The 15,617-nt window shown below is 41.1% G+C and overlaps 1 protein-coding gene across 6 annotated transcripts in view; it reads left to right on the top strand.

The window, feature by feature from the left end:
- Positions 1 to 891: 891 nt before the first annotated feature.
- The window catches only part of MARK1 (microtubule affinity regulating kinase 1), a 149,701-nt gene continuing 134,975 nt past the window's right edge, over positions 892 to 15,617 (top strand). For 4 of the 6 annotated variants that reach the window (XM_036874257.1, XM_036874266.1, XM_036874247.1 and 1 more), the window contains exons 1-2: positions 892 to 1,493; positions 12,857 to 12,916. In XM_036874257.1, the coding sequence (XP_036730152.1) occupies positions 1,443 to 1,493; positions 12,857 to 12,916 (111 nt within the window). In that variant the 5' untranslated portion in view covers positions 892 to 1,442. The remainder of the gene's footprint in view (positions 1,494 to 12,856; positions 12,917 to 15,617) is intronic. The other 2 variants (XM_036874284.1, XM_036874291.1) reach the window with 2 other exon arrangements.

The raw sequence follows: 15,617 nt of genomic DNA, 5'->3' as shown, positions 1-15,617 counted from the left end.
AGGGCCAAAATCAGAGACAGCTCCCCTCCCTCCCTAAACAAGCTCGCCTAAGTGACACTTCCTTGCGTCCCAGGAAGTGACGACCAGCCAGGGTAGACGTCGTGACTCCCGGGGCGCAGCCACTCTGGGGGTGCTGCGGCGGGCGCCTGGCGACCTCTTCCGCCGACCCGGTTCCCAAGGAGGCCGCCCGGTGCCGGGCACCTAGGCGAGCCGCCTGGCCGGAGCGCCTCGCACAGCGTTCTGGAGCAGCGCCTCCGAGGCTGCTGGCGCTTTTAGGGGCTTTTGTGCCCTCTGCCCAACTATTCAGTGACCCTGAACCCAACGGCTCCCAGGAGAGGGCTCAGGGGAGCACAGAAATTGAGAAAGCTGGGAAACGTGGGAGGAGGGGATGAATTTAAGAATGGGAAAAGTCCTGAGACAGGAGATAGGCGGTGTCGGATCCAGGGTAGGATCGTACCCATTCTTCCCGCATGAAACGGACAAAAAGAGGACCACTCAATTGCATCAGCGCCCTGTCACCTCCCCCCGGCAAAACCCAAACATGAATCAAACTAAAAACCACCAGAAGCTCTGAGACGACCGTACTCCGCGGGTGGGGCGAGAAACAAAAATAAACACGGGGACAGGCGGGCGAGGGAGCGCGGGAGGAGGAGGAGGCGGCCCCGCATCCCTAATGAGGGAATGAATGGAGAGGCCCCCTCGGCTGGCGCCCGCCCACCCGGCGGCGGCCGCCAAGTGCCTCTGGGCGCAGCGTGCCGCGCCCGCCGCTCCTCGCGCAGCCGGCTCGGGCAGCTCCTCCCGGCTCAGGCGCGGCGGCTGTGGCGGCGGCGGGGACCGCGCGGACCGAGCCGGGACGGGGGCGCCGGAGGCGCGGGGCGCCGGGAGCGGGGGCGCCGCCGCGCTGGGCCCCGGGCGCGTGGCTGCGGCTCGGCCGGGCGGCGCCGCTCACCTGAGGCGGGGCCCTGGGCGCGGCGCGGGCGGCGCTGTCAGGGCCGCGGCTCCCGGCTCCCGGTCGCGCTCGGCGGGCCGAACCAAGCAGTGATTTGCGGCGCCGCTTCACCTTCGGCCATGGCCGGGAGAGCCTAGCGGGGCCCGGACGCCGCCCCCCGGCTCCCGCCCCGCCTCCCAGCCTCGGCGCTGCATCCCGCCGGCCTCGCCGCCCGGCCCGCGCCGGGCAACCGCCCTCGCCCGCAGCCCTCCCTCGCCCCGGCTCGCGTCCCCCGGCGGCGCCGCCGCGGGAAGCGGCTCCCCCTCCCCTTCCGCGGCGTCCTCTCCCCCCGCTCCGCCGCCGGGGCCGCTTGTTGCACCGCCCGCGGCCTGTGGGAGCCGCTCGCCCCGGCCCGGCCCCGGCCTCGCGCCCGCGGCCGCAACCCCTGCCGCTCGCTCCCGGGGCCCGCAGCCCGGCCCGCGAGACCCCGGCCCGACCCCGCCGCCCGCACAAAATGTCGGCCCGGACGCCATTGCCGACGGTGAATGAGCGGGACACGGAGAACGTGAGTAGCCGGAGCCTCCCCGGGAGCGGCGGGGCCAGACGCTCCCCGGACCCCCGCTTCACCTTCCGCATGGGCCGCCCCAGGTCCCCAGAGCGGCCACCCGCCGCAGGGTGTCCACCTGGCGCCCGGCGTGACCCTCGTCCCGGGCTGAGCCCCCATCCTCCCTTCCAGCCCCATTTCACTGCTTTCCCCTGAAGGGTGAGGGTGGGGGCACCGTAAGTGGCGCCCTCCCCGCGGAGGTGGTCCTCCGGGAGAGGATGGGGTGATGGAGGGCGACAGGCACAAGGAGATGGCAGAGTGGGCATCCCGGATGGCTTTATTTCCACGCGCATTCCGTATCCCCACCCGAATGTTTGCTTTATGATCACAGACAAGCCATCCGACTGCCTCTTTTCCCTTGCTTTTCTGGCTCTTTCGGTCCTTTGCCCTCCCACCCGCCTGCATTGCCCCATGACTTTGCTTTTTGTAACACTGTGTCCACATTTGGGTCTTGGGCACCAAACGGGGAAGGTCGGGAATGGAAGGGACGAGAATGGGAGTAGAGATTGGATGTGTGTGTTGGTGTGTCCCGAGTTTCTACTGCTGTGTGATACTCTTCTATAGAGATGAGCAGAAGAATTTCACCATCAGCTTCTGTGGCCCCAGGGTTACAGCAAAATGTTTAAAAGCTGTATGAAGCCAACGGCTTTTGCTTCTCTTTCTCAAGTCGTTGGTAATAATTCAGGGCAGGTTTTACTTTAAATACCTCTCCTCCTCCTTGGAGTGTCACACGGTGCATTTCTTTGAAGGAAGGATTTTCTGTGTCTTTGATCAAATTGCCCTCAGGAGTTTTTATCTAGATGCAGATGTCCCTGGTGTTTAAACTCTTGAAAACCGAAAGAACCAGATCAGTTGTATTTCCACATTCTGAAAAGTGCAATTGTGTGTGTGCGCGCGAGTTCCTTTGTGGGAAAGCGTTTAAAAATAATTTTTTTTAAAGCCCTCATGACCTGTAAAGAGGGCCTTTGCTGATCTTTCTGACTGGGTTTGCGTACCCCTTAGAGGGGTGCTAAGTTTTGGTCGGCTGTCCAATTTCTGATTGTCTAGTTAACTCCTTGACTCTCCAGCTCTTGGTGTACCACTGCCTTCATAGGATTGGTAAAATAAAATAATGAAGGGTTTTGGCGTTCTTAAACAAAAGATATGAGACAGAAGACATACAAACTCACCCCTAAAGTGTTGGAGGGAGGTATAAACAGATTCTTTAATCTTGGAGAGTAGGGGAGCACAGAAACTTGATATACGAAGGGAGAAGAAATTTTGGTAAGAGACTATTGTAGAAGACCCAGGAAGAGATTTCAGAGTATGCTTTTGTCTTGTCTAGTGTCGTGCATTTCAAATGGTAAAGATACAGTGTAAGGCTGCTGTTACCGTAACTTATAACTTAGTTTACATCGTAACTGTTTTTAAAAGCCTCCTAATTGTTTTTAAAAATATAATTGATACATAATTTTGATTGAGAGATTGAAGAAGGTGACGGAAAAAGGTACAAAATTGGGTTAAAGTTGATTTTAAAGCCAAGGTAGTACAGAATTTTTCTAACAGAAAATCTTTAAAAAACCGTGTCATTCAGTATGAATGAAAAGTAAGACAGATGATGACCTTTGTTTTTATTAGCAAAACACTCTGTGTGTTTTTAACCTAGGAGAGGTGGAAAAATACATTGTTTTTATTTTCTTCTGGATTTTGAATAGTATAGCTCTTTCCACAGTTGTTTGAATAAGGTGCTTTATACAGACATGAGATAGCATTATAGAAATCTGAATCAGGGAATAGTACAAAATGCAGCATCACTTGTAAGACCAAAAAAAAAAGGGGGGGGGTTTCAGTTAAGCAATAACAGTGTGCTAAATTTTGCTGTACCTTCTGAAAATGATTATGCTAAGTAAACTGATTTGCTCTGTTTCTGAGCATGTTATTTCAAAGTCACTTTTATGATCTTGTCCCTTGTTGTTAGTTGCATTGTGCATAACTATAGCTCCGTTTAGCTTCCTTTACCCACATCCTGATTTTCTCCTAACTGCCATGCGAAGTACCTATTATACTGTGGCTGTTAATTTATCAATATGTATGCACTCAGTTTTGTTTTTTGAGCTGGAAGGGATAGAGAAGCAGTATTTAAGACAAGGCCTCTCCCCTCAAAGAACTTAAGAAGAAAGGTAAATATAGTCCCAAAGAAATAGTGTACATTAGAAAGCTGTGTGTAAATAGGGCTAAATTGGTTTATAGGTGCTATAGGTGTTTATCAAAGGGTCACCAGTGATGGCTATTAAATCACCATTCGTGTCTCTCTCTGTTCTCTGGTTGGTAGTAAATGTCATTACCCATTCTTGCTTACCTCTCATCAGTGAAATAAAGGAACATATCTGCTTGTTAGCTAATATATTAAGGCCAGTATGGTAATCAAAATGAACATTTGTTTGAAGTTGTTTTCAGTTAAATTGACACATTTTAAAAAATGGTTGTGAAAATCTACATTCGTGTGACTATTAAATGCTTGTAAGCCTTTTCGAATATTAAGGACATAACTAAAAACATTTTATTACTGCCAAAAATATTTTAATTTAAACAAATAAGGTAATTAAAGAATCTTTGAATTGTATTGTCATTTGCAGTTATTATAAGCATTTTAGTCATATGTGAATGGATTTGGTATCCTTGGGAATATGTGATGTCTACCCTTCCCCATGTCACTAATATATATTGAGGATATGTAAGTAAATGTTAATATTATATACATATTAAACAGTTCAGAAGAAGAATGTTGCAGCACTGTAACATTAGTAGTAAATATTCTGCTCTTTACTACTACTGTATCTACTAGAGCGAGAAAGAATTGCTTTTCTCTGAGACCATTCTGTGTGTATTTTTTCAGGAGTATTTTCTTAGATGAAGGATTTGTGTGTGCATTGTTAATAGGCCTCAAATGGCTAAATACAACAGAACAACCGATGATTAACTTTAAAGGCAATGAATACTTCGCAGTGAAGTAGAAAACATATGTTGTAGATCATAGAATTAATTTATGCAAAATGTGTTTGATTTTAGGTTGTAAAGTGTAAGTCCAGAAAGAGAATGGGTATTTGAAATATATATATATATTTTTTTTGCTTCTGTTAGATTATACTTGGATAATTCCAGCGTGGATAGAGAGAATATATTACCGTTACTCTTATGTACTTTTAAATGGAGCAAGAATTGTTTTCATGTTTTAGAAAAACTCTAATTTTGCTAATTTTTATGCATCGAAAGTGTCCCGACTAGCTTTCTGTGGTGAAATTTTGATCAGTATGAAGGAAATTGATTTGATTCCTTCTCGGGATGTTTTAAAATTGACTTTGGTTAAATTTATTTTGAAACTTTTAATAACAAAACTCTTGATGATGATTGTTTACATAGATCTGAATTTCACTGTGATGGCTGGAACAACTACCAAGGTGGACATTAGTAGTTTGAAAAGGCAAGAGTGAAGCCTGCTTTTGCCACTACTGCTGGGTTTTCTAATTTTCCTGTGCATACCTCTCATGTCACAGGACCTATCACATTGCCTTCTAATTGCTGATTTACTTTGTCTCCTTTGTTCTGTATCGCCAGTGCCAGTACAATGACTAGTAGTAATATATAAGAGATCAGTCCTATAATATTCCCCTTTTGAATTTTTTCATTTGTCATCAAAATATATTAGTGACCCTGGGATCGGTAGATATTACACACTACAAAGCCTTCAGAGAGTGAAGTGACCTGCCCAAGGTCATAACGAATATCTGATGTCTTCCACTGTTGCTCTACTCACGTTATTGCTTCTTGAGGTTTTTGGTTTGTTTTGCTTTTGTCTTAGAGATTTCAAAAGAACATGTGCGATGATATGAGATACTTTATTGGTTGAAGAACAGGGGATGCCATGCTCATCTCATTCCTGAACCTTTGCTATTTTCTCTGTCTGGAGTGCCCTGTTCTTTTCCCCTTACCCCAGACTTACAAGTCCCTTACGGCATGGCTCATGTTTTTAAGAAGACCTCTGAAATGATTGCAGCCAGCACTGCTGTCTGCTGTAGCTGAACATCTGTGTTTGTATAGTCCATACCACTGGTCTCCAAAGTGGGTATGCAGGACGGTCTGTTGTGAGAAAAAAATGTCTTTGCCTTCTATCATTTTCCTTCTGAACTCAATGCTATTACTAACTCTCCTTCTTCTCCTTCTCCTTCTTATCCTTTTAAAGCTCAGGTTGTTTAGAATCAGCCACATATTTTAAATTATTATTATTTTTTTTTACCATTCCCTTTTCCATCTCAGACTTTCCTTTGGAGGTCATTTTCCCTTTTCCTGATAGCATCTTCAAAGTTCTTTTGGTAAAGGATTGTTAGTCATAAACTTTCTTTTTTAAATATGAAAATATTTTTTGTCCATTTTCTTGAAAGATAGCCTTGCTCAGTCTCCTAGTCTAAGTTGGTATTCCATTGTCTACTTATTTCCATTGTTTCTGTTCAGAAGTCATCTGCCAGTAGGTATAGGTGTCTTTTCTGTCTGTCTCTTTTTAAGATTCTTTTTCTTAGGTGTTATATTTTCTCTACAGTGTATTTAAGTATGGATTTCTTTTCTTCTTGTTTGCTTCTCATGTCTTTGAATTCATATTCTTTTTATTAGTTCTGGATACTTACCATATATTATCTTTTTGAACATTGCCTTGTTTCTGGTCTCTTTAGAATTTTATTTTGGTACTCTGATTACATTATGTTGTACCTTAACTCTTCCATATGCCTTAACTTCTTTTCTTTTCTTTTTCTTTTTTTAACTGAAGTAGTTGATTTACAATGTTGTGTTAGTTTCAGGTGTACACCAAAGTGATTCAGTTATACAGATTCTTTTTTTCATTCTTTTTTCAGATTCTTTTACATTATAGGTTATTACAAGATATTGAATATAGTTCCCTGTGCTATACAGTAGGTCCTTGTTGTTTGTCTATTTTATGTATAGTAGTATGTATCTGTTAATCCCAAATTCCCAATTTATCCTCCCTCCCCCTGCCCTTTTTCCCCCTTTGATAACCGTAAGTTTGTTTTCTATTTCTGTGAATCTATTTCTGTTTTGTAAATAAGTTCACTTGTATCATTTTTTTAGATTCCACATGTAAGTGATATCATATGATATTTGTTTTTCTCTATCTGACTTACTTTACTTGGTATGGTAATCTCTGGGTCCATCCATGTTGCTGCAAATGGAATTATTTCATTCTTTTTTTAAGGCTGAGTAATATTCCATTGTGTATATATGCTGCATTTTCTTTATCTATTCATTTATTGATGGACATTTAGGTTGCTTCCATGTCTTGGCTATTGTAAATAGTTCTGCTGTGAACATTGGGGTGCATGTGTCTTCTCTGGATATATGCCCAGGAGTGGGATTGCTGGATCATATGGTAACTCTATTTTTAGTTTTTCAAGGCCCCTCCATACTGTTCTCCATAGTTATGCTTTAACTTCTTGATTCATTTTTTCTGTGAGTTATTGTGTCTTTGTACTACAAGCTGTATAATTTGTTTAGATCTAAACTCTGTGGATTATATCTTTCATAAATTTTGGAAATGGAGCAGCCATTATCTCTCTGAATATAGCCTTACTACTGTTCTCTCTAGTGTTTCTGGTCCTCTGATTAGATATGCTAAAATTCTCTTTCTATGCTACATATGTCTTAGACGCTCATCCATTTTTTCCCCCTATTTCATTGTTTCCCTGTACTGTAATCTATAGTACAATCTGCTGTACAATTTCTGCGTGTAACATGTTTAGGTCTATCCTTCAGTTAACTAAAACTCTTTAGCTGTATTTAAATCACTGTTAACCTTTTTGTTGAATTTATTTTTTATACTGGGAAAAAGCACATAACGTGAGATCTGCCTTTTTAACAAATTTCTAAATGTATAATACAATATTGTTAACTGAGGCAGAACCTTTTCATCTTGCATGCCTGAAACTTTATGTTCATTGAACAGCTCCCATTTTTCTCTCTCTCTAGCCCCTGGCCACCACAATTCTACTTTCTGCTTCTGTAAGTTTGATTGCTTTAGATACCTCATTTAAGTGGACTCATGCAGTTTTTTTTTTTTTGAAGTATAGTTGATGTACAATATCATGTAAGTTACAGGTGTACAGTGTACTGATTCACAATTTTTAAAGGTTATACTCCATTTATAGTTATTATAAAATATTGGTTATATTCCTTGTGTTTTACAATATATCTTGAAGCTTATTTTATATGTAATAGTTTGTATCTCTTAATCCCCTACTCTATATTGCTTCTCCCCTCTTCCCTTTCTCCACTGGTAACCCTAGTTTGTTCTCTGTATCTGTGAGTCTATTTCTTTTTTGCTGTATTCACTAGTTTGTTGTATATTTTAGATTCCATATATAAGTGATAGCATACAGTATTTGCCTTTCTCTGTCTGACTTATTTTACTTCGCATAATACCCTCCAAGTCCATCCATGCTGCTGCAAATGGCCAAATTTCATTCTTTTTTATGGCTAAGTAGTATTCCATTGCATACATATACACCACATTTTCTTTGTACATTCGTCTGTTGATGGACACTTAGATTGCTTCCATATCTTGGCAGTTATAAATAATGGTGCTATGAACATTGGCATGCATATATCTTTTCCAGTTAGTGTTTTTGGTTTTTTTTCGGGTATATACCCAGGAGCTGAATTGCTGGATCACATGGTAGTTGTATTTTTAGTTTTTTAAGAAACTTCCGTATTGTTTTCCACAATGGCTGAAACACTCTACCTTCCCACCAACAGTGTAGGAGGGTTCCCTTTTATCCACATCCTCACCAACATTTGTTATCTGTGTTCTTTTTGATGGTAGCCATCCCAAAAGCTGTGAGGTGATATCTCACTGTGGTTTTCATTTACATTTCCCTGATGATTAGCAGTGTTTAGCATCTTTTCATGTGCCTCTTGGCCATCTGCATGTCCTCTTTGGAGAAATGTCTATTCATTTCTTCTGCTCATTTTTAAATCGGATTTTTTTTTTTTGATATTGAGGTGTATGAGCTGTTTATCTTTTAATTTAATTTTTTATTTTACATTGGGAGTATGGCTGAGTTACAATGTTGTGTTAGTTTCCGGTATATAACTAAGTGATTCAGTTATACATATATATATATATCCATTCTTTTTCAGATTCTTTTTCCATATAGGTTATTATAGAATATTGAGTAGCATTCCCTCTGGTATACAGTAGGTCCTTGTTGATTATCTTTTATATATAGTAGTGTGTATATATTCATCCCAAACTCCTAATTTATCCCTCCCTCCCCCACCCATGTTTCCCCTTTGGTAACCGTAAGTTCGTTTTTGAAGTCCGTGAGTCTGTTTCTGTTTCTGAAATAAGTTTACTTGTATCATTCTTTTTAGATTCCATATATAAGTGATATCACATATTTGTCTTTCCCTGTCTGACTTACTTCACTTTGTATGATAATCTCTAGGTCCATCCATGTTGCTGCAAATGGCATTATTTCATTCTTTTTTTTTATTGCTGAGTAATAGTCCATTGTATATATATGCCACATCTTCTGTATCTGTTCATCTGTTGATGGACATTTAGGTTACTTCCATGTCTTGGCTATTGTAAATAGTGCTGCAGTTAACATTAGGGTGCATGTATCTTTTCAAATTATGGTTTTCTCCAGGTAATATGCCCAGGAGTGGGATTTCTGGCTCGTATGGTAGTTCTATTTTTGCTTTTTTAAGGAACCACCATACTGTTCTCCACACTGGTTGTACCAACTTACATTCCCACCAACAGTGTAGGACGTTTCCCTTTTCTCCACCCCCTCTCCAGCATTTATTGTTTGTAGACTTTTTGACGATGGCCATTCTGTCCAGTGTGAAGTGATACCTCATCGTAGTTTTGATCTGCATTTCTCTAATATTTAGCGATGTTGAGCATCTTTTCATGTGCGTTTTGGCCATCTGTATGTTTCCTTTGGAGAAATGTCTATTTAGATCTTCTGCACATTTTTTGACTGAGTTGTTTGTTTTTTTTGATATAGAGCTGCATGAGCTGTTTGTATATTTTGGAGATTCATCACTTGTCGGTCGCTTCGTTTGCAAATATTTTCTCCCATTCTGTGGGCTATCTTTTCCTTGGCTGTGCAAAAGCTTTTCAGTTTAATTAGACTCTATTTATTTATTTTTGTTTTTATTTTCATTACTCTAGGAGATGGATCCACAAAGATATTGCTGTGGTTTATGTCAGAGCACCTAACAAAGACCTAGCCATACAGCATGTCCACTTGGTATTCTTTATCTGTCTTAAAAAGAGCAACACTAATTGTTTAAAACAAACATAAGGAAGTTAAGCCATTCTTGGACTTCTTGAACATGACTATATCTACTTCCCAACCTCACAGTTTGTGGGGCTATGTTTGCTTCTAAGCGTTTTATAGTATCCAGCATTACATTTAGGTCTTTAATCCATTTCGAGTATATTTTTCTCTGTGGTGTTAGAGAATGTTCTAATTTCATTCTTTTACATGTAGCTGTCCAGTTTTCCCAGCACCACTTACTAAAGAGACTATCTTTTCTCCATTGTGTATTCTTGCCTCCTTTGCTAGTACTTTGTTGAGGATTTTTGCGTCTATGTTCATCAGTGATATTGGGCTGTAACATTTTTTGGGGGGTGTATCTTTGTCTGGTTTTGGTATCAGGGTTATGATGGCCTCATAGAATGAGTTTGGGAGTGTTCCTTTCTCTGCAATTTTTGGAAAGAGTTTCAAAAGGATAGGCATTAATTCTTCTCTAAATGTTTGATAAAATTCACCTGTGAAGCCATCTGGTCCTGGACTTTTGTTTGTTGGAAATTTTTCATCACAGTTTCAATGTCAGTACTTGTGATTGGTCTGTTCACATTTTCTATTTTTTCCTGGCTCAGTCTTGGAAGGTTGTACCTTTCCAAGAATTTGTCCATTTTTTCTAGGTTGTCCATTTTGTTGGCATATAGTTGCCTGTAGCAGTCTTTTATGATCCTTTGTATTTCTGTGGTGTTAGTTGTAACTTCTTCTTCCTCATTTCTAATTTTATTGATTTGTGCCCTCTCCCTTTTTTTCTTGATGAGTCTGGCTAGCAGTTTATCAATTTTATCTTTTCAGAGAAGCATCTTTTAGTTTCATTGATCTTTTCTATTGTTTTCTTTGTCTCTATTTCATTTATTCTGCTCTGATGTTTATGATTTCTTTCTTTCTACTAACTTTGGACCTTGTTTGTTCTTTCTCTAGTTGCTTTGGGTGTAAGGTTAGGTTGCTTGTTTGAGATTTTTATTGTTTCCCCAGATGCTTGGATCACTATTAACTTCGCCCTTAGAACTGCTTTTGCTGCGTCTCATAGGATTTAGACCGTTGTGTTTTCATTTTCTTTTGTCTCTAGGTATTTTTTCATTTCCTCTTGATTTCTTCAGTGATCCATTGGTTGTTTAGTAGCATATTGTTTAGCTTCCACATGTTTGTGTTTTTTGCAGTTTTTTTCTCATAGTTGATTTCTAGTCTCATAGTGTCGTGGTTGGAAAAGACGCTAGATAGGATTTCAGTTTTCTTAAATTTACCAAGGCTTGTTTTGTAGCCTAGCATGTGATCTCTCCTGGACAGTGTTCCATGTGCACTTGGAAAGAACGTGTATTCTTTTTTTAAAGAACATTAAAAATCTACATATAATTTATTCTTAAAGTATACTTTTGGTAAAAATTATCACAAATATTAAAAAAAGTTCTGCATTTTAGTTTTTGGGTAATAACGCAATTCTATTCATCATGGTGCTAAATTCATTTTTGTTTTTGTTTTTTAATTAAAATTTTTTTTGTAGTTGATTTAAAATGTGTTAGTTTCTTCTGTACAGCAAAGTGAATCAGTTTTGTACATGCATATATCCACTCTTTCTAGAATGTGTATTCTGATGCTTTTGATGGAACGCTTTCTATATATCAATTAAATCCATCTGCTCTATTGTGTCATTTAAGGCCAGTGTTTCCTTATTGATTTTCTATCTGGATGATCTGTCCATTGATGTAAGTGGGGTTTTAAAGTCTCCTACTATTACTGTGTTACTGTCGATTCCTCCCTTTATGTCTGTTAATACTTGCTTTATGTATTTAGGATTTCCTATGTTGGATGTATATATATTTACAATTATATCTACCTCTTGGACTGATCCCTTAATCATTATGTAGTGTCCTTTTTCTTTTGTAACAGTCTTTATTTTAAAGCCTATTTTGTCTGATATAACCGTTGCTACCCCGGCTTTCTTTAGATTTCCATTTGCATGCAATACCTTTTTCCATCCCCTCATTTTCAGTCTGTGTCTTTATATATGAGGTGAGTCTTTTGTAGACAGCATATATATGGGTCTTTTTGTTTGTTTGTTTCCATTCAGCCGGACTGTGTCTTTTGATTGGAACATTTAGTCCATTTAAATTTAAGGTAATTATTGCTGTGTATGTTCTTATTGCCCTTTTGTTACTTGTTTTGGGTTGTTTTTATAGGTCTTTTTTTTCCCTTCTTCTTTTGTTTTCTTCTCTTGTGATTTGATGACTATCTTTAGTTTTATGTTTGGTATCCTTTTTCTTTTTTTGTGTGTGTATCTATTATAGATTTTTGGTTTATGGTTACCATGAGGTTTTTATTTAGCAACGTGTATATATGTGATTGTTTTAATTTGCTGGTCTCTTAATTTCAAATGGATTTTGAAAACCCTGCATTGGTACTCTCCTCCCCTCACAACTACTGTTTTTGATATCATATTTTACATCTAATTGTTATGTGTATCCCTTAACTACTTATTGTGGATATAGATGATCTTACTACTTTTGTCTTTTTAACTTCCTATTAGCTTTGTGCCTGGATGATTTCCTACCTTTTTGTTATATTTGCCTCTGCTGATGAGCTTTTTCATTTTGTAATTTTCATGTTTCTAGTTGTGGCCTTTTCTTTTTTCACTTAGAGGAGTTCCTTTAATATTTGTTTAAAGGTGGTTTGATAGTGCTGAACTCTTTTAGGTTTTGCTTATCTGTAAAGCTTTTAATCTCTCCATCAAATCTGAACAAGAGCATTGCTGGATAGAGTATTTTTGGTTGTAGGTCTTTCCCGTTCATTACTTTAAATATATCGTGCCACTCCCTTCTGGCCTGCAGGGTTTCTGCTGTAAAGTCAGCTGATAGCCTTATGGGAGTTCCCTTGTATATTGTTTGTTGCTTTTCCCTTGTTGCTTTTAATGTTGTCTTAACTGTTTGCCATTTTAACTACAGTGTGTCTTTGTGTATTCCTCTTTAGGTTAATCCTGTATGGGACTTTCTGTGCCTACTGGACTTGGATATCTGTTTCTTTCCCAAGGTTAGAAACGTTTTCAGCTATGATGTTTTCAAATATGTTCTCTTCCCCTTTCTCTCTCTCTTCTCCTTCTGGGATCCCTATAATGTGAATATTAGTGTGCTTGATGTTGTCCCAGAGGTCTCTTAAACTGTCCTCATTTTTTTTCATTCTGTTTTTCTTCTTTTCTCTTCAGCATCAGTGATTTCCCCTACTTTGTCTTATGGTTTGCTGATCTGTTTCTATTTATCATTTAGTTTACTGTTGATTGTTTCTAATGTATTTTTGATTTCAGTTAGTGTAATCTTCATCTCTGTTTGGTTGTTCTTTATATTTTCCAACTCTTTGTTAAAAACTTCTAAGTTGTCACTCTGTGCATTCATTCTTCTTCTGAATTCTTTGATCATATTTATGATCACTACCCTGAACACCTTCTTGTGTAGATTGCTTCTCTCCAGTTCACTTAGTTCTTCTTCTGGGATTTTATCTTGTTTCTTTGTTTGAGGTTTTATCTTATTTCTCTATCACCACATTTTACCTAAGATACTGTTTTTATTTTTTTTCTATCTGGTAGGTTGATTATGTTTCCCAAGAATTCAGTTCCTCTCATCACCCAAGTGATATGCTCTAGGAGTTCCCCCTATGAGGGCTGCATGGGTCCTTCTGTTGCTGTGGGCTGTGTGGGCAGTCTGATAGGCTTGGTTGACTCCCAGTCTGCTAGTTTGCCAGGCCCTGCTTTGTGCAGAGGCTGCTGGCCGCTGGTTAGTGGTACTGGGTCATGAAGTGGCTGTTTACAGAACCCCTAGGCTCCCCGGAGCTTATGCTGGCTCACTGATGGGCAGAGTCAGGAACCCGAAGACTCTGGGGCTGTTGCCCACTCACTGGTGGTTGAAGCCAGGTCCTGGGGTTAGTGCTGGACTGCTCGCAGACAGCACCAGGTCCTGGAGTTTGGTTGCCTAGGGATCCCAGAGCTGGTGTCAGGTCATTGGTTGGTGGGGCTGGTTCCTGACAGAGTTGGATATGGGGTGTGGGGTGTCCTGAAGCTTGTGTTGGCCTGATAATGGGCAGGGCAGGGGTCCTGCTGGTCTCAGGGCAGTGTCTGGCCTGCTGTGGGCAGACTGGGCCTGCAGGCTGTTGGATTGTCATTTTCTTGCATCTAGTGCGTGCCCCCTGGTTGGTGAGGCTGCTCCAGAGGCTAGAGCAAGCTTTCTGGAAGGCCAGCCCGGTTGGGGCAGTAGATTCCTGGAGCTGGTGCCTGTCCACTGGTGGTTGGATTTGAGTCCTGGGCCCTCTGGTGGGCAGGGCCATATTGAGGCGTGTCTAGAGGTGCTGTGGGCTCAGGATGTCTTTAGGCAGTCTGTTTGCTGTGAGTGAGACTGTGTCCCCACCCAGTTGCTTGGGCCAGAGGCGTCCCACCACTGGTCCTACAGGCCTGTTTTGGGGGACACAAGTCTCAGTGCTGATGAGTGGGGTGGGATTCCACAATGGCACCGACCAGCACAAGCATTCATGAGGTAGAAGGGGTCCGTGTGTGAGCTGCAGCTGCCCCCACCTCTCTGGGAGACTCTCCAAGATCAGCAGATAGGTCTGGTCCAGGCTTCTATCAAATTACTGCTTTTACCCTGGGTCCTAGAACATGTGAGACTTTGTGTGCGCCCTTTCATGGTGAAGTCTCTATTTCCCCCAGTCCTGTGGGGCTCCCGAAATTATGCCCCGCTGGCCTTCAAAGCCAAATCCTCTGGGGGTTTGTCTTCCTGGTATAAGACTCTGGGGCTGGGGAGCCTGACATGGGCACAGAGCTCTAACTCCTATGGGAGAACCTCTGGAATGTAATTATTCTCCAGTTTGTGGGTTACCCATCTGGGAGTATGGGACTTGACTATATTACAAGTCTGCCCCTCCTACCTGTCTTGCTGTGTTTCCTTCTTTATGTCTTTAGTTATAGAAGATCTCTTCTGGTGGGTTCTGGTCCTTCTCATTGATGGTTGTTCTGCAGATCATTGTGATCTTGATGTGTTCTTAAGAGGAGGTGAGCTCAGGGTCTTTCTACTCTGCCATCTTGGTCCTGCTGGACTCATGCAGTATTAATCATTCCATGACTGGCTAATTTAATTTAGAATAGTATTCTCAAGTTCCATCCATGTTGTAGCATATGGCAGAATTTCCTTTCTTTTATGGTGGAAAAATAGTCAGTTGAATGTGTATCTTTATCTGTTTAGCTATTGATGGACATTTGGATTGTTTTCATATCTTGGCTATTGTGAATAATGGTGTAGTGAATGTGGGAGTGCAAATATCTCTTTGATATTTTGATATTTCTGATTCCAATTCTTTTGAATAAATACCTAGAAGTGGGATTGCTGAGTCATAGGGTAGTTCTATTTTTAACTTTTTGAGGAACCTTGTACTGTTTTCCATAGTGGCTGCACCATTTTACATTACCACTAACTGCACAAGGGTTCTGATTTCTCCATATCCTCATCAACATTTGTTATTTCCTGGTTTTGTGTTTTGATAATATATTCTAACAGGTGTGAAGTGATCCCTCATTGTGGTTTGGATTTGCATTTCCCTGATGATTAGTGATGTTGAGCATCTTTTCATATACCTGTTGGCCATTTATACATCTTTGGAGAAATATCTATTCAAATCCTTTGCCCATTTAAAAGAGTCTGATTGTTTTTTTGCTGTTGAATTGTAGGAGTTCCTTACATATTTTGGATGT

This window comes from Balaenoptera musculus, chromosome 1, assembly GCF_009873245.2.
Source record: "Balaenoptera musculus isolate JJ_BM4_2016_0621 chromosome 1, mBalMus1.pri.v3, whole genome shotgun sequence".
Lineage (NCBI taxonomy): Eukaryota > Metazoa > Chordata > Mammalia > Artiodactyla > Balaenopteridae > Balaenoptera > Balaenoptera musculus.
Note: the sequence above shows the minus strand (reverse complement) of the source record. Positions and strands in the feature narration are given on the sequence as shown.